The sequence below is a fragment of the Nuphar pumila genome, chromosome 4, assembly GCF_984573655.1.
Source record: "Nuphar pumila chromosome 4, dmNupPumi1.hap1.1, whole genome shotgun sequence".
In the NCBI taxonomy this organism is placed as follows: Eukaryota; Viridiplantae; Streptophyta; class Magnoliopsida; order Nymphaeales; family Nymphaeaceae; genus Nuphar; species Nuphar pumila.
Genome location: NC_143252.1, coordinates 21040390 through 21064441, shown reverse-complemented (window position 1 = coordinate 21064441; position 24052 = coordinate 21040390). Strand labels below are relative to the sequence as shown.

Below are 24052 nucleotides of genomic sequence, written 5' to 3'. Positions count from 1 at the left end.
ACTTGGGTTTCCTGTAAATTTCAATAGGCATGATATCCCAAGTGATCGAATCATCTTCCAAATCCTCCTGCAATATAATATTCGGCAAGCCTTTAAAGATTGATGATTTTTAGCCCCCAAACAGACACTGTACCTATGTCGTAGAGACAACATAAGAAACACTTGTGGCAATAAAAAATCAAAAATATGTTCATAAAACCAGATTTTGAGCAAAACTTTTTTACCCAAGAAACATTTATCCCGGCAGTAAGCAAAGGAACTCAAGACGCAGTAAAGACAAGCCAAATCCACCATGCAAAGGGAAGGATGCTTCCCATCATGGAACCAATGCTTTAGAAGGTGGATATGACGGAGATCCATCAGTTCATGGGTCTCCCCCAGAATGATAAAGCATCTATTCAAACATGTCAGGGATTGCTTGAACAAGTTGTGGCTACTTGCAACACTGTGGCAGGCCTCCCACATAGCTCTTAGAACCAAGGAACCTCATGATGGGTTATCTTTGTCCATTGTGACCCGCTAGTAAGGTTTTGTAAGGTAGTTTGTTCATCATAAGGTTTGTGGTTAAGAAATAATTGATTCTAAACAAATGCATTTTATGACAGAGATAAGAGTCTCAGGATCTCAATGCATTCATCTAAGGTTATTGTCATCTCTCCCATCGAAAGCCAGAAAGTGTTGGTATAAGGATTCCATTGCTCCACAAGAGTAGTGATTAACCGGTTGTTAATCATGAAATCACACAGACGGACATCTCAGGCAAGAAGATACTCAACTAAATACTCCTTATGATGAACTTCTGACACTACAACAAAGCAGTAGATTAGCGACGACCACATTCCGTCGCTAACCATGTTAGCGACGGATGAGCGACAACGCGGCGACAGTATGCTTACGTCGCGAATATTTCGACTCTAACTGGCGACGGAATAATTTCGTCGCCAAGTCCGTCGCTAATTGCGACGGAATAACGAGCGCTATATTCCGTCGCCAATCCGTCGGTACTAAACGGCGACCAGGCGTGGCGACGGATTTAATTCCGTCGCTAAGCCGTCGCTAGATTAATATGAATAGCGACGGAATCATCCGTCGCTAATCCGTCGCAAAAACGAAAAAAAATCAAAAAAATTTTATTTAAAAATTAATTACCGAGAACTGTACAATTTATATTTCCTGTACAATTTATATTTCCTGTAAATAAAAAACAAACCACACAAAAAAATTCATATAACAAGTATCTATAATAATTAATCGTTCCACCTTAAAACTAAGAAGTTTAATTATTTACAATTCAACAATTACAATTAGGAAAAATAAAAAAAATAGAACTTCTTCAACACAGTCCTCTAATCATCGCCAAGATTTTGTGCGTCTTCTTGTTCATTGTCTTTATCTGTCCCTTCAGCTCCACTACCCTGATTATCGCTAGCAGCCTACACAAGAAAAGAACAATCAGTATTGATAAACAAAATATAATGAAATAAATTACACACTATATGTGATTCTATCATGTGCTCATGTGTGATCTAAGGCAATAAAAAAACTCTATATGTGATTCTATCATGCTCATATGTGTGCTAAGGCAGTCAAAAAATTGAATATGTGATTATAGCATGTTCATATGTGTTCTAAGGCATATAAAAAAACTCTATATGTGATTCTACCATGCTCAGATGTGCTTTAAGGCAGGCAAAAAACTATATATGTGATTCGATCATGCTCGTATGTGTGCTAAGGCAGTAAAAAAATTGAATATGTGAATATAGCATGCTCATATGTGCTCTAAGGCAGGCAAAGCCAAAAAATTTATATGTGATTCTATCATAAATGATATATAACATGTTCATATGTGTTCTAAGGCAGTTAAAAAACTCTATATGTTATTATAGCATGCTCATATGTGTGCTAAGGCAGTCAAAAAACAGAATATGTGATTATAATATGCTCATATGTGTTCTTAGGCAGTAAAAAAACTGAATATGTGATTATAGCATGCTTATGTGTTCTAATGCAATCAAAAAAACTTTATATGTGATTCTATCATGCTCATATGTGCTCTAAGACAGACAAAAAGTTAAATATATATATATGTGATTCTATCATGCTCATATGTGTGCTAAGGCAGTCAAAAAATTGAATATGTGATTATAGCATGTTCATATGTGTTCTAAGGCATATAAAAAAACTCTATATGTGATTCTACCATGCTCAGATGTGCTTTAAGGCAGACAAAAAACTATATATGTGATTCGATCATGCTCGTATGTGTGCTAAGGCAGTAAAAAAATTGAATATATGAATATAGCATGCTCATATGTGCTCTAAGGCAGGCAAAGCAACTTTATATGTGATTCTATCATGCTCATATGTGTGCTAAGGCAGTAAAAAAATTGAATATGTGATTATAGCATGTTCATATGTGTTCTAAGGCATCTAGAAAAACTCTATATGTGATTCTACCATGCTCAGATGTGCTTTAAGACAGTCAAAAAAACTATATATGTGATTATACCTGAGAGGGACCTGGAATCGAAGATCCCCTATCCTGAACAACGGCCTTGATCTCATTTCGGAGAAAGGGGGCGACGGTGTATTGGAAGTAGTTATTCAGTGATTCATTAATGATCTCGCGTACATCATCACCGGAAAGAATAGTCGGCTGCTTGGAGCTTATGTCGGCGCAAGAAGTCGGTGAGCCGTAACTGGAAGAACCAATAACTGGTGAAGTGTTCATATTACTCCCAAACCCGAACACGCGACCTTTTTTGGGTTCACCTGCTGCAGTCACCCATGCTGTAGGATCAAATGATGGATGCTGAGTAGCGTCTTCGCCATATCGCTCTACCATCTGTTGCTCATATGCCTCCTACAAAATAATGTTTAAAGTATTCATTAATAATTAATGATAACATTATAATGACTTGCATATATATTGCAATGATTATTAATAGAATTAATACATACCGTTGTCGTTCTCGCCTTCTCTGATACGAAGACTCCCGTGGTCTTCCGTTTATGTGTTTCTACAAACACATCCTTATATGGTACACTGCCTCCTTTTCTGCTTCCTGCGAAGTTAAATGACAAAAGATTTAGTACACAAATTTGCAACAATACTTATAAAATTAATATTATATATTGATGAGTTACCATTTTCTTTAGGTGGCTCCCAAATGTCTTAGATCCACCTGTGTGTAGATGGGCTTCGGGCATCTTCGATCGATTTTGTGAAGCCTTCGCAGAGCGATTTTTAAATGCATCTCCCGCCCACATATCGCACATTTCATCCCAGTAATCTCTCCTGATAGTAATAGGACCATGGCCCTTCCACAGTAATGGATCATCTACTACGCCAGATGCTTTTTTTACTGCAGTCTTCATAGTGTGCAGCATGTCTGCAAATCGATTGGCAGTCACCTTCTGCCACACCTTCCTTGCATCATTTTCTTCCACCGTAGTTGCAAAGCGATTCGAAGCCTACAAATATTTTCAAAAAATTAGTAGACATTGCTTAAATAAATTAAATATGAAACACATTAACTATGAGGAACAACTGTATACCATGAATGAGGACCACAATCTGTCTAACACCTCCTTTGGGTACTCTTTCCATTGAGCAACTGGTCCTGGTAGATGTTGAAGAAGTGAATTCCTAATCTCCCGTACTACTTCTTGTGGCTCAAACCTCGTGCTGCACATGAATTGTTACACAGTAAATATCAATATAAAATATTTAAAAGATATGCAATAATTGAAAACAAAATACTTACGGTCGATTATCGATATACACTATTCGAATGAGTCTTCTTGTGCCAGCCTGAGAAGACCCTGTTTCCTGTGTTGGTTGTTGACTTGTGCGATCAACTGGTGTAGGTGGGTCGTGTACAGGCGCAACATCATCTGTAAAAAAATACATTAGAAATTCTCAGAATGTGCATTTGAACTAATCAAGCATCTAATTAGTTATATGATATACCTATCACAGGAGCCCGTGAAGATGAAGGTTGAGCCTGGCTACTACTGGATGAGCGACCACTATAACCTCCACGAACCATATTCTAACAAATAACATATGTCATACAATACATTCAAATAATTCACATCAAGTATTACAATGCATTCAAGTCATTCACATCAAGCATTGCAATGCATTCAAATAATTCAAATCATTGACATCAAGTATTGCATTAATTCAAATCATTCGTTAATTGCATAAATTATAATACATTCAGATAATTGAAATCATTCACATCAAGTATTACAATGCATTCGAATCATTCGTATCAAGTATTACAATACATTGAAATAAAAATTTTAATCATTCACACCAAGTATTGCAATACAACTCACATCAAGTATTACAATGCATTTAAATAGAGGTTTGTAGTATAAGATTTTGCTAACTAGCTTGAGAATTCTTCCTCATCACTAGTTTGACTTTCTTCTTCTTCTTCTTCTTCTTCTTCTTCTTCTTCTTCTTCATTGTTTGCCCATCCACTTGGTACATCATTTGGATCACATTCCTCTATAAATGTTTCATCAGCCAATGGAGATATGACATGCATATCATGCGCAACATCATGACCATAAGCGAAGTCACAGACATCATCTGATTGATAGTAATCACTGTCTTCAGCTAACTCATCTTCCTGTAACTGATCATACTCGGGGTATAGTTTGGATTTCACCTTGCAAACTGCCCACCATTCATTTCTATCTGACTTTTTTATACTCGGATATGAAGTATAATAAACTTGTTGAGCTTGCGAGGCTAATATGAATGGTTCATATGTTCCAAACCTGGATTTATGATTCACCTCCACAATGCCTGAAGCTTTGTCGAGTCTTGTTGCAGTTGGATCAAACCAATGACACTTGAATACCGTAACCCTGTTATTCATGCCTAAGTAAGTCAACTTCATTATTTCCTCTATAACACCGTAGTAATCATGTTCATTTTCACCGTAGCTGCTACCCTTGACACACACGCCACTATTTATCGTTGATTTGTTTATACCGTAGTCTTTTGTATGGAATCGATAACTATTTACGATATACCCGTTGTAGCATTGCACAACTTTGGTCGGACCATTTTCTAAATCACATATTCCTTGATCTTTAACATCACCATGGCGAACCTACGCACAGACATAAACAATTATTGTGATCACGATCAATTAAGTAACTTAGTGTTGTTTATAAGTACAAAATTTATGTTAGCTTATTTACCAACTGTTTCAACCACTCCACAAACTTAGTTTCACGTTCTTTTTGTACTTCTGCATTAGTGAGATGTGAAACTTTGCTTTGCAACTCCAGATCAAATCGTCTGCAAACCACAAATACTTATATTACCGAGCCATGTATCCACATATAGAACATAAAAGGATTTATAATTGAGTTGCATATACATATACTTACTCGATGTATGGGTCGATCGCTGAACAATTAAAAAGAATATAGATGTGTGCTGCATCTTGCTCTCGATCTGTCAATAGCCTTGATCGGCAACTACCAAATGCATGCCCAAGTCGTTGAAATATCGACAGCTTGTCAGCTACAGTTACTTGTTCTCCATCATCGTTACGGGGCGGGCATGTGTAACGTGTTGAAATATGAGGTTCGAAGTACATAGATGAGAAATTTGAAATCTCTTCTAAAGTGTACGCCTCACAAATAGAGCCTTCTACTCTTGCTTTATTACGAACCTTTTTTTTAGGTCGAACATGCATCAGACAAGAATATACATTTCAAATTTTAAATATCTGTCATTAAAGAGACAAATATAAAAAAACATATACCTTTCAAATGGGTACATCCATCGATATTGCACAGGGCCACCAACCCTTAGTTCATATGGCAAATGTATGATCAAATGTTCCATAACATCGAAAAATGTTGGCGTAAATATCTTTTCTAACAGACAAACAGTGGTGATGACAGAGTCCTCGAGATTCTTTACATCTGATACAATGACCTCCGATGCGCACAATGTTCTGAAAAATCCGCTCAACTCAGACAATACCCCCCATATAGGTTTGTCTAACATATCATGGAATGCTAGGGGTATCAATCGTTGCATAAAGATATGACAATCATGGCTCTTCAACCCATATAACTGTCCATCGTCAATCTTCACAGCCCGAGCAATGTTAGAGACATATCCATTTGGAAATCTCAGTTGTCTCAACCATTGACATACATGTTTTATTTGATCAGGTCCGAGCACGTACTTCGCCTTTGGTTTCAGTACTTTGCCATTATACTCTTTGATTTCCAATTCTGGTCTTTTACATATTAATTTTAAATCCATACGGGCCTTCGGATTATCCTTCGTTTTTCTTTTAATATTCATTACTGTATTGAACACATATACAATCGCTGCAATCTAGGAGTGATAGGAAAGTAGCGGAGCGACTTGTATGAAACTTCCTTTGATCTCGTGCTACCATTGCCTCTTGTCTTTGGCTTGAACCGAGGATGCCCACATGACGAGCATGATATGTCGTTTTCCTGCTCCTTGAAATACAACATGCAGTGATTTGGACAAGCATCAATCTTTTTGTAACTCATACCTAGAGCGTTGACCATAACTTTCGCACGATAGAAATTTTGTGGCAATTTCTCATCTTTAGACAACATACTCTTCACAATCATGCACAAACGGTCAAAACATGATTGACTCAAATTATACTCGGACTTCAAATTCATTAGTTGAAGAACTGCAGACAAGATAGTGTGACTCTCACAACCGTTCCAAAGTGGCTCATCAGCATCTTTAAGTAAATCATAAAATCTACTAGCTACATCGTTTGGTGATTCTTCATCTACGGCAGTTCTTACATCACTAGAACTCATAGCAGAACCCAGTTCTGTTCCTTCAGCATCAAATATCAAATTCGTATATGGATTATCGTGCACCACATTCACCCGTGCATCAAAATCGTTTCTAAATTCTTCTCCATGAAACGTCCAGTTCTGATAATCACTCACAAAACCCTTCCTGTATAGGTGATGTCTAACGCCATGAGGTTCTACAAATCGATTATTCTTACAAATCTTGCAGGGACACCTAATCCGACCTGTGGGATCTACCGTACTGACACTCGCCGTTGCAAATTCAATAAAACTATCGACACCATCCATATATTCATGCGATAACTCATTGTCCACTATCCTACGGTACATCCATTCACGGTTTGCAGTCATTCTGTCGTATGATGTTACGAATAGTATCCTAACGAATTAAGAAAAAAACAATCAGAATGCTACGATGAAGAAAATATCAAATTTATCATGCAATATACTATGTCAAACAATAACAAGAATTTTGATGCATGCATTGATAACTTAATATTTTCATGTGCAAACTATTAATGACATGATACAATCATTTGAAGCATGCTTTTATTATAAAATTTCACATGGAAGTCAAAATCAAATTGAAAGTAACTACATGCAAGCATGGATACAATTACATCAAACATTGCAATACATCATAATCATTCATATCAAATAAATGGCAAACATGTACCTGCAGCAAACACACTTCAATATCTCACTAACTACTACCATGCTTAGCATGGACTCCGTACTCCAAAAATAAGAACACTTCCATATTTCTACATTAAAATCATGCTCAGCATGATCTCCGAACTCCAACAAAGCAGTCCTAGATATCAACAACTAAGTGAGTGTGTGAACAATAAAGTGCTGCATTCAATAAATTAAATAACATGTGATACGTTTGCATCACTTACTCACCACGGGTATTTACCCGATTTGCATTGTTTTTGTCATTTACTTACCACAGGTGGTCGAGCACGAGTTGGTTCCGTTGAAAAATCTGCACAAAAACAAAACAAATTAAGTAACAAACTAACTAATCATGAAACAAGATGAAACACTAACTACAAAAATTAAAACAAATTAAAACAACTCTAACTAATTGAAAGAAGAGAAAAGAAAAATAGTATATATGTTAAGCCAAATCTAACTAGAAGATGCTAATTTAACAAACCAGCTATAACATGTTGAACCAGTCGACTAACATAAAGTCATAGACAATTTCTAATCTGAACTACTTAGCAAAGGAATAGTAAATCAATCAATTAGTTTACTAGAAAAGATGTGAACTCCGTTTAACCACCACTATCATAAAGAATTCAAATAGCTCTAATCTAACTAACTGATTGTGAGAACATTAAATACCAATCTATCTAAGAAAAATATAATTATAAAAGACTAATAGATTGAAATACTCTAACTAACCAGATTTCAAGAAAACAAATTGAAGTAAAACTAACTACCAGTAGACATTAACAAACTAACAAATTGATAAAAATTTATGAACTACTCTAACTAGAACAAACTAACAAATTGATAAAAATTTATGAAATACTCTAACTAACCACAGTTGATTAAATCTCAACCTAGCCAGTTGATTTCGATTTGAATTTTTTTTTTATAATTAAATTTTTTTTTGAATTTTAAATCTCAACCTAGCCAGTTAAACCACCTGCCTTTCCGGCAGGGAAGGGGGTTAAACCCCCTGCCGGAAAGGCAGTTCCGGCATGGGGGGTTGACCCCCTGCCGTGCCTTTACGGTAGGGGGGGTCGACCCCCTGCGTTTTCGGCAGGGGGTCGACCCCCCATGCCTTTCCGGCAGGGGGTCGACCACCCCTGCCGGAAACGCAGGGGGTCGACCCCCCATGCCTTTCCGGCAGGGGGTCGACCCCCCCTGCCGGAAAGCACGGGGAGCGGCGGCTGGCAAGGTCGTCGGTGGCCGGCGCAGTCGACAACAGAGAGGGGGAGACCTGGAGCGAAGCTCGGGGGCCACTGGGTCGCCGGAACTCAGAGCGGAGGCGAAGAGGTGGCTGCAGGGAGGATCGTCGGTCGTCGGCGGCTGAGGACGCCGGTTGCGAGTCGCCGACGAAGGGGAGACAACACCTCCCGGCAGCAGCCACAGGGAGGAACAGCAGGGAGGAGGAAGAGGTCGGCGGCGGGTCGCCGGTGCTCGGGGTCTCTGGCGCAGCCGCTAGCCAAGCAGGGAGGTCGGCAGCGAGGATCGTCGGCGAGGCGGCGGCGGCCGGACGGTGGCGAGAGCTGACGGGCGGCGGGAGGGAGAGGGCGGCGGGCGGGAGCAATACAGCGAAACAGGAAAAAGAGAAAGAGGGATGGGATTAGGGATTTACGCGATATTTAGCGACGGCTTAGCGACGGAAACATTCCGTCGCTAAGCCGTCGCTAAATCAAAATACAAAAACCGCGACGGAATATATTCTGTCGCTACTCCGTCGCTAATTAGCGACGGATTAACGACGACAGAGTTCCCTCTCTAAATCCATCGCTAAAATGGTGTTCTTGTAATAAAAAGTAGCGACAAAAAATTTAGTCGCTAATCCGTCGCTAAGTAGCGACAGATTAGCGATAAAATTTGTTTTCTCGCTAATCCGTCGCGAATTAGCGACAGATTCTATCTCTAGCTAATCTGTCGCTAATTAGCGACGGAAAAAATCCGTCGCTAATTTCTGTCGCTAATTAACAATTTTCTTGTAGTGTGAATGAGTAAGCCATAAGACGAACCAGTCTAGAGGAGGACTAGAGGGGATGATGTTCTTCTTATTGTGCCATGAAGAGAAAAGGATGAAAATGGAAAAGGATAAGAAGGAACAAACAAAAAAGAGAGAGAACACATCTCACAAGATCACCCTTTTCAATTCGGTGATACTCGTGCACTATCCCCCGGATGTCAAAGCACAGAAAAACAATATCTTTTTTTATCATCACCATGGTTGAAGGAAAGAAAACGTGCACAAACATGAGAAAATCATATTAAAACAAGGCTTTCTCACAGTCTGGGAACAACAGGGAGTCTCTACCTTTAAAAGTAGCTGAAAAAATGCTAACAACACATTGATTGTCGTCAACAATGACTAGTGTGTCATCAACTGAGAAGGCAAGCATAGTGATGTGTCGTCAGTAATAAAAGTAGCTTCGCTAACGACACATGATGTGTTGTTATTAACCACAAAGGCAGTTTCTCTAACAATACTCAGATTGTCATCACCAGCTCCATAACGATACATGATGTGTCGTCAGCGGTTGACTCTTCAAGATGATTTCTCCCCCTAAAGGCGAAGCAGGTTATATCTTCCACCCCCCCCCCCCAACAGGGCAGGTAGCTACATCTCATGTTCGGGGGTCCCAAAGAGCACCACGTATTTAAGCATGTGCATCTCGTATCCTCATGTTTGTCAGCATCACTTAGCATTGGAGTTTGATGCGATTGTAAATACTTAAGTACTCTTTCCTCCATTGGTGCCAAAAAAAAATGACGATTCTAAAAAAAGAGTGGTTGTAAAGACTTAAGTACCCCGAAGATGGTTATTTAAGACCCAGTCCCTGCACTGCAGGATTATCCGAGAAAGAAATCTCCCCTGGAGAAGGCCATGAACATCAACCCTCTCACTCTCTCTCCATTCTCTTTCTACTTCTGTGCACATCCAGCAGACAATCCTACATTGCTCCATCAAGCACCGACTGACCTGTACACTGACTGTAGCATCGTTCAACTTGATGAGTTTTGGACTCTGATTCAGAGTTTTTGCCCTTACAGGAGGGGGGTCTGGGGGCTTCCTCAGGCGTGGGTAGCATCATTCAACTTGATGAGTTGTAGAGCCTGATTCAGAGTTTTTGCCCTAACAGGAGGGGGGTCCGGGGGCTCCCCCTAACGCGGATTCGTAAATCGCTACTCGATTTGCCATAAATCGTGATGTCAAACACCGCCCCCTTGAGCACGATCTTTGCCGTGATCAGGCTGTAGTCGCCAGCCAGCCCGATGGCAGTCTTGAGGTTCATGATGGGGAAGGTGGAGGCTGTACTCCGTTGTAGGTGTACTGGAGGAAGATTTTGTTGTAGGTGTCCCTCGAAGGTGAAGGAGGAGCCACCGTAGTCGGTTGCCCACTAGACGAGAGAAGCATTCCAGCCACTACTAGTAGAAAGAGGAAGACGATCACCATCGGATTGTCGGCTCTTTGCTTCCCTTGATTTCTTCTCTAGAGAGAGAGAGAGGGTTTTGCAGTGTTTTACAGAGAAGGAATAAGAAGAAGATGATGATGAAAAGTTTAAACAGACATTTTTGATGGCTCAGGTTCGTTTCGTCGGATCACCATCGGATCGCCGGCTCACCATCGTTTCACAGGATCACCATCGGATCGCCGGCTCACCATCGTTTTGCCGGATCACCATCGGATCGCCGACTAAGGTTTGTTTCGCTGTGTAGACTTTGAAGAGTCAATATCATCCTCGACTTTCTGGATGGAGGACATGTTTGTCCTTTTTTTGAACCGTTTGTTTCCTTTTTTTTGAATAAAAGACATTTTTGTCATTTTCTCAAACCGTCGTTTTATGGCAAAAATAGCAAGAAAGGGTACTTAAGTCTTTGCAACCGCACCAGACTTCGATGCTAAGTGATGTCAACATACACAGGAATACGAGCCTCATGTGCTTATATACGTGGCGCTCATTCGAACCCCCGAACACAGACGTGGGATTCAGTGAATCATCAAGGGAGAACATACACCACCCTCTCCCCTAAAGGAGCCTCTTCAATGGTCATTTCATGCATCACATCTGTGCACTTTCTAACCTGCTTTCATGCAGGAACCCAGTTAACCTTTAGAAAAGCCTATATAATGTGGATCCGACAAAGGGGCCAATCCATGATCCAAGATCCAAATGGATCTTGATGTAAGGAAGCTAAAAGCATGAATGTTAGGAGCCGACAAATTTCAGTTCAGGGTCATTTTGACCCAGATTCGTTCCAAACTAATGGACAATGCCAACATGGGATGTGTAGGTGAAAGGTTCTCCTTTCTAACAAATCTAAAATCGTGAATTTCTGATTACATATGGTCAAAATACAGTACTGACACAAGAGTAGAGGACTGGTGTTAACAGGTTGGGACTCCTGGAACTGTCCAGTAGGGATAAATCAGAACGAGGGTGTTTTATGAGAATTCAGATGAAGACCCAAACACAAAAGTTTTACATATTTTAATTGTGGATCTAGAAAAATAAAAATCTCACAAATCAAAGATCGTATGACTCTGATACGATCTGAACAAGAGGACGGACTTATACAGTCCTGAATAGTCACATGTGGGACTGTTCTCTCTGTTCCAAGACACTTTTTACAGTCAAGATGATCGATTCAACAAAGATGACAGACAAAAAAGTTGTACCTACGTGTGTTAGATTTTCAATAAGCTATTACACATGAATTTTTGTTATATATATTGGAAGATATGTCACAAATAGTGTGATAGTTTCTGACAAACAAACTGTCACGAATCTGAGTTAATGTCATACATGGTTTAAATTGCTATTTTTAGATTAACCAAGTTTTAGTTTTAAGTGTATTGGTCAACCTGCACACAAAAACACTATGAAGGTATTTTCTTCAATGAAAAATCTCCCTTCCTCCTTACCTCAAGTCCGGTTAGACTAACAAAGATTAAGAAAGAAATCTCAAGTAAAAAATCTAACTAGCAATCATTTTTACTCAAGATTCAATGCTCAAAAAATGCTAGTTTTGATCAGACAAGAGGCAAGAACTACTATAAAACTGAGGTAAGAATATCCAAATCAGATTTGCAGATAGAAGGAAAAGTTTGTAATCAATTTAAAAGTTCTCAACAACATTAATGAGCAGTGTGCAGGGATGACACACACAAATGAAAAGAATGGTGCAAATAACAGCAGATCGATAAGGAAATCAAGAGGAACTTGGACAATATGGTTTGCAGCAACAACAGCCACGGTTAGAGGGTCACCAATGGATTCTTCAGCAGCATATGGGTGATTTTCAACGACAAAGTTGCATAGCCACAGAAATAGCAATGGATTTCAGCAACAATAACAAGCTCACGAATTTTGCAACAACTTCCTACTATAGCCAGGAGTTCCACAAGGTCCAGGGGGTGTCTTCACAACCACTGGAATCTTCACACAGTAGCAACAACTGAACTTCAAATAGGGGACAGATTCCTTCCTTCTCCAAATCGTAAATGGTGAAGAATGACCAGCCTCTTCATTTTTCTTCTTTCTTTTCTATTTTTTTTTTAGCCAAAAGATGCCTTGTACGAATTTTTAGTTTCCTTAAGAACTCAGCCCAGCTGAGCTAAAGTGAGGGAGGTGTTTCCAAGACCACCTCTCACGTGGCCAATGGAAATGTAGCATTTGAAATTAGCTTTTGCCTCCCTTTACAACACTAAAAAAAACATAATGGACTACACATTTTTACATGTCTTTCATGATTTTTTTTAAAGACTCTAAACCTTCATAAACCCTTACACGACTTTTCTGGAGCCTTCTTAAACATTGTCTTCCACCTCTTGACCTTGGTCAACCAAAATTAAATGGGGTCTACATTGATCAAGCCATAAGGGCACCAATATGGATCCATTTGAGAAGGATTGGATCTTGTACAAGATCCAATCCTTGCAAATAGATCTCAAACCTTTGAGAGATTTTTAGAGCAAAAAATAAAATTGCCAAAAAAAATAAAAATCTACCCTGAAAACCCCATACACCCTCTAGTGCCCTAAAATAATCCAATCAAACACTAGAACTATCTGTATCCATAAGATCCGGCACCTAAAAAAAATACACAAATGATTCTAACATTCACTAAATGGAATCTCAATAAAAAGTATTTTTTGTGAAGATAAAAACAATAATTCCTAAATAAGATATGCTACATGATGGATTTACTCCTGAGATCCATTTGGATCCGAATGGAATTGGATCTTCTAGGGTATCTCATCCCATATCGGGCATGTAGAGTTGGATTTGCATTCAACTCTTCTTTAATGCATTGGTGATCTGGATGCTCTGCATCTTCCCCCTAGGTTGAAAAGGCTTTTTCCACGAAGCCAAATCCTTGTCAAGCATATTGCCATGGTACCGCTCTAAATGCTTGACATTGAACACATCGAAAGTCTTGAAATGGGATGGCAGCTTCAACCTGTAAGCATTGTCATTTATAACTTTAGTAATTTCATAGGGACCAATGCACTTAGACGATAATTTGCCTTGCATATCAGTTGACAATCTCTCTTTTATTAAAGTAACACACTCAAGATCTCTAGTTTTAAATATTACCTGTTTGCGCTTCTTATCATAACTAGATTTGTACTTACCGACACTCTCTTGTGATCTTTAATGTACCTATTCATGAATATCTTGCAGAAAAGAAATATGATCTTGTACAGAATTTAAAACAGGTTCAATCACAAAAATAGGAGCTAAATCAACAAGAGAAAATTGGTTAGAACCATATAAAATAGAAAATGGACTAAAACCAGTAGATCAATTCACAGACTTATTAAATGCAAATCCAGCTTGAGCAAGGATATGTGGCCAGGACTTGGGTTTGTCATCTATTAAAGCTCGCAATAAATTTTTTAATGACCTATTAACAACTTCAATCTGACCATCGGTTTGCATGTGATGCGCAGTGCTAAAATATAATGAAGTTCCTAGCTTTTTTCATAGTTGTCTCCAAAAATATCCTATAAACTTAACATCCCTATTTGAAGTAATACTTTTAAGAATCCCATGCAACTTATATATTTCCTTAAAAAATAAGTTTGTTATATGAAATGCATCCATGGTTTTTCTATAGGGTATGAATCTAGCTATTTTTTAATACCTATCTACTACAACAAAAATGGAATCTAATACATGTGAAGTTTTAGGCAATCCTAATACAAAATCCATGGTTATATCTTGTAGGGTTTCTCTGGAATAGGTAAAGGTAAATATAACCTTATGTTTGTGACATTACCTTTTGCTATATAACACGTATGACATTTTTCTACGAACCTATTCACATATTTTTCCATATGGGGCCAAAAATAAGTCAAAGAAACTAATTTAATAGTTTTATCCCTACCAAAATATTCCTCATTATGTAATTTCAAAATTAATCTAAGCCTAAGGCAACAACCAGGTATACAAAGCAAATTTCCTTTAAATAAAAAACCATCAACCAAAGAGAATTCATCATGATTATTTTTATTTACTTTATTAATAATTTTTTTAAAATAATTATCATTGGCATACAATGAAGAAAATCCTTTAAAACCCCAGACAGACAATTTCATGGTAGAAAGTAAAATATTTTTCCTACTTAGCACATCAACTACCACATTGTTCTTTTCCGCTTTATGTTTCAAAACAAACATGAATTCTTGTAAATACTTGGCTCTACATGCACTCAGTTTATATTAACCATTGATATACTTTAGTGCTTCATGTTCAGTATACAGGATAAATTCTTTATGCACTAGATAATGTCGTCAATACATTAATGCCTTAACTATAGCATAGAATTCTTTATTATAGGTACTATATTTTAGCTTCGCTTTATTCAACTTTTCACTAAAGTAGGTGATGGGTTTGCCTTCTTAACTCAACACAACACCTATGCCTATGCCAGACGCATCACAAGATAACTCAAAAGTAAGTTTGAAGATGGGTAAGGTCAAGACAAATGTGGAACATATATGAGATTTCAAAAGCTCGAAAGACTTTTGGGCTTCAGGATTTCATTGAAAGGTTTTCCTTTTATGCGATTCATCAAAAGGGTAGCAATATTGTTAAAATGTGGGATAAACTTTCTATAGAAGGAAGCTAATCCATGGAAGCTCCTAACCATAGTGATATAGTTTGGCACAAGCCAATCTCTAATAGATTCAACTTTTGATGGGTCGACAAAAATTCTTATTGTCGACACAATATATCCTAGAAGAAAAACATCAGTGGTGCGGAACACACACTTGTCTACAGAGGCATAGAATTGTTTCTTCCTAAGCATGTCAAAGACTAACCTTAGATGTTGTATATGCTCTGGTTCACTCTGCCTATAGATAAGAATATCGTTAAAATACACAACCAAAAAAATTTTATATATAGTCTAAAAATTTGATTCATTATCCTCATAAAAGTGGATGGGGCATTGGATAACCCAAAGGGCATCACAAGCCACTCATAAAGACCATCATGAGTCTTAAAAGTCATTTTTCACTCATCCCTGGGCCTAACTTTTATTTGATGATATCTGCTTCTTAAATCTAATTTGGAGAATGTTTTAGATCATGTCAATTGGTCTAACAGATCATCTAATCTAGGAATTGTAAACCTATACTTGACAGTGAACTTATTGATAACTCGACTATCAATACACATTTTCCAAGCTCCATTTTTCTTTGGTACCAGGAGGGTGGAGACAACACAAGGGCTTAGACTTTCTCTAACATGTTCCTTAGCTAAAACTTTTTCTACTTATCTACGAAGTTCTTCATACTCTTTAGGACACATTCTATAATGTGAGGCATGAGATAAGACCGCTTCTTGGTGAAAATCTATATGGTATTGGACGTCCCTAAGTAGGGGTAGTCCAGCTGGAAGTTCTTCAGGAAAAATATCCTAAAATTCTTTCAACAAAGGTGACACTCTAGGGTCAATGACAGAAGGGCTAGGCTCACTATGAGGTGCATCTACAAACAATAAGACATAACAGACACTGATATGTTCTAAGGCTTCTTGAAGTTCGTGTTTCGCTATGAACACACTAGATAGCTTAACCTTCAGTGCAGAATTCTTAGTGGAAGTAGGGTGGGATTTGGGGGTGGTAGATGGAACTGAAGATGTAGAAGTAGATGGTGTAGATAAGGATGAGGTCAAAGACACTGAGGGTAAATCCTTAGAGGGCAACAACTGAATCTTTTTTCTCTCAAAGGTGAAAGAATTTGTGTTAATCCTACCATTATGAATGATCAATCTTGAACCTTTGAGAGATTTTTAGAGCAAAAAATAAAATTGCCAAGAAAAATAAAAATCTATCCTGAAAACCCCATACAACCTCTAGTACCCTAAAATAATCCTACCAGACACCAGAACTATCCGAATCCGTAAGATGTGGCACCTAAAAAAATAAAAATAAAAATAAATACACAAATGATTCCAATATTAACAAAATGGGATCTAAAAAAAAAGTATTTTTTGAGAAAATAAAAACAATAATTCCCAAAAAATAATATATATTAAATAATAAATTTACCCCTAAGATCCATTTGGACCCGAATGGTTTTGAATGAAATTGGATCTTCTAGGGTATCTCATCACAGATCAGGTCTGTAGAGTTGGATTTGCATTCAACTCTTCTTCAATGCATTGGTGATCTAGATGCTCTGCATCACTATCTATTCCTAATGCTTAGGATTATCTTGTAGGTAGACAAACATTAGGTCCATAGGTTGTCCTACAGATTGATGGAGCAATCTGAAATCTATTTGATGAGCACATAAACAAACCTTATCATGTCATTTTCTCCAAGGCATGCCTTTGAATCAAGCACCATTATCAAAATGTGTTTGTCTTATCGATGTTTTTGCCCCAAAAAAGCTTGTCTATGTTTGTCTTTTCAAAAAGAAGTCTTCGTCTTCACAAACATATCAGTTGTCTTTCATGTGATCTCAAGTGACAAGATACTTATTTCATCCATTGTCTGGCCTCACACAGCAAAGACTTTCTACTCACAGTTATCGAATTCAAAAGAAATCTCTTAAGTGAAATAAGGTACTAGCTTAGTCTTCGGTCCAACCTCGTTTGATAATACCTCTTTGCCTATACAGACAAACATCACAAAGAGACCCTCATGTTAAGCTATGTATGCATCTTTAGTTTTCATCTTGCACCATCAACCATTTATGTCCTTGTCTTTTACAATTACCTCTTTAAAAAATACATTGCCAGAGCCAATCTTTTGCTTTTTACAAAAAATGGTGTCTCTACTTCTTTGTTATCGATCGAGCTTTGCACACTCGACAAACAAAGAAGGGTGTCTATAGACACTCAATTTTGAACCGAGACATTTCATAAATTAAGAAAATCATGTTGTTAGCTTACTTCAAAAAATAAGGTTGGTGTTGATCCTATTTTTGGCCTTTAAAATACTCTTTTTATGATTCTTTTACCAAAAGGAGAATCAAAGTAGAAGCTATCAGCTTTTTAATGCATCAAACTATGCCACAATCTCACACCAAAATAAAAAAAGTTATGCCAAAACAAGTTGTTGGGAGCTAATGACATATGCAATGTCAAAATTTTCCATATTTGTCGTCAACAGTGAGTCCTTTTTCATGTTTGTTGTCAGCTAACAACACATTTTATTTGTCATTAAGATCTCACCAACCCATGCAGTGTCATCAACTCTCTTTGCTAACGACAATCAATGTTTGTCGTCCACACTATCTATTGTCAACAATATTTGCCGCCAACATTTTCCACTGACTTTAGGCAGCGCGCTAATTATAGAAATCATTCATATCTTTATCTTTAACCCCTTTCCAAAACTGACAAAAAGAATATTTCCAAGCCTAAACTACTTGACTAATCCCACCCCTGGTGTCACTTATACTAATCACACTAAGCCACGTAGAAAACTAGTCAATAGGAGCCTTCCATGTCAACCTTGGACAGATCCTTGACCCTTAGAAAATGTGTTCAAATCCACCAGAAAAACTATAGATAGAGTGTAAAACCTGTAAAATTTTGGTGATTATTGAAATAAATAAAAGTTAATTTTCTTCATATCGGATATGCATTTAAATAAAATAAATTTGATCCAAATGGATCTTGGATCTGAATAAAATTATTTGGATCCAGTATTCGGTTTTGGGCTTGGTAATTGGATCTGGATCTCTGATAGATCCGAAATTCAGTTGGATATTGGAGTTTGATTTATAGAAGATCCAAAATATTATGTGATCCAACCAAGATCCAATATTCACTAGGAAATCAGAATGTATACAAAAAACTTTATGTATATATAAAGTACAATAAAAAGAGGTGTTACCTAGTTGGTATGTTTGTTGGTTCTTTGGGAAATGACGTGGATTCAATTCCCACCACATATGATTTTTTTGAAAGAAAAGAATTTTAGTAAGTTGAAATGGCACACACATGTTTTATGTAATTTGATGATTATACATTTCTTTTCAACAAAACTTTAGTTACTTTCAAAACTACACGTTTTCTCTAGTTGAAATAAAGTCAAAAAGAAAAAAAGGTAAGTCAAGCAGCCATAGGGATTTTGGCATCCAAATGAGATATATGATAATTGATTTGAGATTCGCAATTCCAAATTTAAAACATGGAGACATTCTCTAAATAAAACATGTTTTCTATTCTTGTTGACTAAGGTAGAATTTAATAAAAAGAGAATCAAGGTGGAAAAGAGGAAATAGAAAATTCCATTATGGTAAGTATATTAACCCCTCTCCTATACATATTTTTTGTTGTTCAAGATGGCTGCCATGTAGGCATGGCCGGAAGGAAACAAGGTAAGAAAGGGTTGAAAAAAATAATGAGACCTAAACCTTGAGAAGGTAATTATTGAATAATAATAAATAAAAAAAACTCTTGGTATGAAAGGCCAGTCTCTCATACGCATAAATGGAGAAAAGGGAAGGGGTGGTTTCAATAAAAAGTTTTATTTGGCAATAACCCAAGAAAAATAAAAGAGAAAGATTTCTTTGAGGTTTCCATAACCTCTTACACGATTTTCCCTTCTCATATTTCTCTCTCTCTTCTTCTTCTTCTCCTCTTGTTGCTCTCTTCTCCTTCTCTTTATTCTTCTGTTTCCTCCACACCCTTTTGGAGGTGTTGGACAACGTATACCTAGGAGGAGGATGACAACCTATTGACCCAGTCATACCTCGGTCTTGTTCGGAGTTTCAATTCGTCGATTGAGGTAAGGGTATAATAGATATATGCATGTACATGCTGCTATGGAGTACACGTATGTTATACACCATCTGCAAATATGCATGAAGCTATAACCATGGGTCTTAGTCATAGATGATGAAGAATTTTAAGTGGATCTTGGTATGCGAAAAATGGCCAGCACATACGGCTATGTTGGAACACATACCATTATGTGTATTGATCCGCCTTAAATGGTGACATCGACCGCATAATACATGTGGCTAGTTCATGCAAAGTATATGGGTAATACTAAACAGATAGATAAGGAAATGTATGCATGTAGACATTAGGGTATCATACATACATGGATGCATACAATGATGTCTCTGCATGAAACGTGCATGTTTGTTTTAATAGATTTATGAAAAAAATATAATGTGTACTATGTCATGAAAAATCCATGTCATACTGTGGTGGGTTAGAAAAAAAACACAAAATATATAGACATGCATTTGAGTACTCATTTCTTGTTTAAAGTCTGGTATAAAATATAACATGACGTTGGATGCATTGTGTGTTGTGAATAAAAATCTTATTCCAAGATACCATGTTCATTCATTAAACTTGTATGTATAAAGTTTGTTACATGAAGTGGTTTCTTTGGATTGGTTGTCATAAAAAGATAACATGATGTTAGATGTGTTGTTTGTTGTGAACAAAAAACCTATTCAAAGATACCATGTTCATTCATTAAATTCATAGGTATTCAGTTTGTTACCTGAAGTGTATTTCTTTGGCTTACTATTATGCAAAGAAGACAATCGTACCTTGCTACTTAACTTGAAGATAAGTAGGGGAAAAAATGGACATGATGGGTAGGGGTCTACTCGACCCCAGCCTATGGAGTCGTAGAGGATGCAGTAAGTGCACCTTATCGTTGGGTTGGACGCTACAGGACTAGCCTGCGCTATGTTGCAGTGATCAGTATGAACACCACCAAGTATGAATGGGTTGCTCATCCCTGCAATGCACAGCCAGTGCACGTCACACTGGTTAGGCATTGCAGGCAGGGATCTGCCCTACCCCAATTTGCTTGTGCTTCTTAAGGCATGTCGCAACCCAGCTTGCATTTCAAAAATAAATAAATAAATAAAATGCCTGATATATATGACAGACCGGCTGGGCCTGTCAACTGTCGCGCCCTATTGATCACAATAGATCTGGTCTGCTGTGTTCAACAGGGGACAGCAGTTGCTGCACCCTACATGGGTGCAGCAAGCTAGGGTTGACACGACCTCAGTTTCCTCCTATCTAATACCCAGACGACCAATGGGCAGCTCTGCTTGTCTAGTAGGAGCAGCTAGCTCATGTCACCTTATGTTAGAATGTTGCAAATTCGAACCTCAATGGTATCATTGTATAATTGTCTGCCTAATCCTAGCTTGCCTTTCAAAAATATATATATGTAAATCAACGGGTTGTGCAGACTGCCATATGTCAAAACTTTGCAAGTTTAAATCCCAATGGTATCGCGGTAAGACTGACAGCAGTCGGCTGCAGTCTGACCAACCTATATATATATATATGGTATGCTGCAGCAAAGATCTGTTAAAATGATTAATGTTCATCACTTAGCATTGAGGGTTGCATGTCCTGATCCTCAAAAGGTGTCACTATATACTCATTCGGGATGATTGTCCCATTTGGAAAACCAGTAAAATGATGTAGGCTTGATTTGTTTTATGTTCTGCCCATCATATCTTTAGAATGAGCGCACATGATCATGGTTTCTATAAATGCAAAACTTATTATATGCATATAAAAATATATATATTGTTGTCATTGATCTTTGCAAAAGAAAAAGAAAATTGGTAACCGATAACATACAATTACCGATTGTTGACATAATATGCATATCCATGATGAGTGCGCGATAGGACCGATGGTGGTCCGCCACAACCGAGTCAATTTATATGTGTGTGTGAAGTATATATATATATATATCACTTATTTCAATCACAAGGCTCTTGTAGAAAAATAGAATAATATATATTAAATAAAATGCTCATTGCCTGTATGGATTGGTTGCATGATTGGATCCTCAAAAGTATTGTCCTGCACTCAACCGGATGGTTGCTACATTTGGAAACCCGGTAAAATGATAAAGGAATGTCTATTTTATTATTATGGCCATTATGTTATTGGAATGAGTGTGCATGTGTATGTTTTCGCAAAAATATAATTTTTATTGCATATACAAGAAAAGAATGTTATATTATTACTGAGCTTTTAGAAAGAATGAGATAAGAATGAGATATCAATGATGTTAATTGTTTCGCATGTAAAATTAGTATTCACATATGATCATCATGACTGTATCCAAGGTATGAACTGTCTGTTATTAAATGCACAATCTTGATAATTGCACTATTATGAATATTGCAGGGGCATGAATTACGCGAAAGCTCAAAACTGAGCTTGCGGTTCTACAGAACTCTCGTAGTGTCATATTGGCACTTGTGAAATTTGTATGTGATTTGCATGTAAATGTTTTGACTATGTCCAATGTATGGACCGCCTGATAATAAATGTACATTCTTATAAATTTTTTCACAATAATAAAAATTTCAAGGTCATAATTATGCAAAGACTCAAAACTGAGTTTGAGGTTCCGCAAAACCCTTGTGGTGCCATACGAGCACTTATGAAATTTTTTACGGGTGACATGCCACAGTTGATGCTACGTTTTATGCATATACCCAGGTGTATTTCACCCAGAACAGAGCATGTGGTTGCATGATCAGTGGGGTACGATACGTGCAACCAAATTCAAAAAGAAAATTTAAAATGATGCAAACACAAGTGCTCGGCTCGGATATAAGCATATAATTTTGAGAAAATTTGTGTTAGTACCAATTGTGCACTAGGTTGGTGATGTGCATATACTTAGATCACCCGAGTGTGTGTTTGGGTTTCGATAATCCCTTATGGTGCAATGACCCATACTAAGAAATAAACAAAATTTATTATATGCACATATTACCTAAGTTACGGGATTCTTAGTATCTGTACGACTAGTCACTCAGGGTATTCAATAAAAGTATAACAAACCCTTGTGTGGTCTCGATCCGCTATGATGTTGAAGCCTTTGTATACCCACAGGGCAAGTTAAAAAAGAGAAACCTAAATTGATAACTAGTCAATTTATTTTTATGTTTTGAGATACATACCTTGCTTGATATTGTGACTGTTGTAATATGATTATGGTTCAATTATATGATGCATAGCTCGCAGTAATGTGTTTATGTGTTAAACCATAAGTTGCTTGCATTGAGTGAATATCATAGAACTTAAATAAGTTTTGGTATTTCGTACATCATTATTCGAATGTTTTGCACATATACTTGTACATGTGACACTGTGCACACTCATATTGATATTGTGTTTCTTACTCAAACTAGGTGTAGTATGACCCCATCTAAATTAGTATTTTTCAGGCAACAAATGAAAAAACACTGAGCAATTGAGGGCATCGCTGCGAGTAGCACTATTAGACCATATCTTTCAGTTGATGTCCTATGGAACTCTGATTCAATTTATTATTTTTATTAATTATGAATTTACACTACATGTAATAATTTCACACAATGTTTTAGTTATTTTGTGTAATGGTATGGAAGCTTCTATCGATTGTGTATAACTAGCCTGAGATATTTAACCAAATTTTTAGTAACCAATTTTGTTGTGATTTAAAAATAAATAAATAAATAAATAATTTTCCTGTAAATTTTTTAGTTAAATATTTTGGGGTGTTACATAGAGAGCCACTCTCTCCTGTTTTGTATATGAAAATTTGGTATTCAAGTCCTAGTTGTATCCCTTATCTTGCTGAAGTCCCTGAACAACTTGACCTAACCCACCTTGCCTAGTTGAGCCTGCTTATCCTAGCCTAGAACCCATATTCCTTATGTCACTCCTCTTTCGGAGTCCATGCCTAACCTAAGCGTTGTCCATTCTTGTGCATGACAATAATGTAGAAAGGGCTACCTAAGCTCGATGTGAGATTCAATATATTTTTATCATTCATTTTACTATATTTTTTATAAGATTAGAATTTTCTAACCTTCGCAAATTGTGTTAGTTTCTACTTTTTTGTTGGTTTTGGTGACCCATGCCAATAAGCTCACTTTTTCTATAGGATCCACATGCGAAGTACGCATACTCGTAAGCTAAAGCCTCCAAAATGAATATTTTAAGCTCTAAGTATGGTTGATCAT

At 37.3% G+C, this 24052-nt stretch overlaps 1 protein-coding gene across 1 annotated transcript; it reads right to left on the bottom strand.

Annotated features, from left to right (window-relative positions):
- Positions 1 to 1068: 1068 nt before the first annotated feature.
- Positions 1069 to 3025, bottom strand: LOC149839597 (uncharacterized). Its single transcript, XM_090004181.1, has 3 exons — positions 2965 to 3025; positions 2513 to 2866; positions 1069 to 1433 (listed from the first exon to the last, which is right to left on the bottom strand). Exons 2-3 carry the CDS (start codon positions 2846 to 2848, stop codon positions 1347 to 1349), a joined length of 423 nt encoding a protein of 140 aa, XP_089860307.1. The 5' UTR covers positions 2849 to 2866; positions 2965 to 3025; the 3' UTR covers positions 1069 to 1346.
- Positions 3026 to 24052: the final 21027 nt, after the last annotated feature.

Bases quoted from the DNA above. Each gene is read 5' to 3' on its own strand.
- LOC149839597 (XM_090004181.1), bottom strand. From the start codon at position 2,848: ATGGTAGAGCGATATGGCGAAGACGCTACTCAGCATCCATCATTTGAT. The intron at 1,434-2,512 runs GTATAATCACAT...TTTCTTGTGTAG, and splicing joins CGATTCCAGGTCCCTCTCAG to GCTGCTAGCGATAATCAGGG.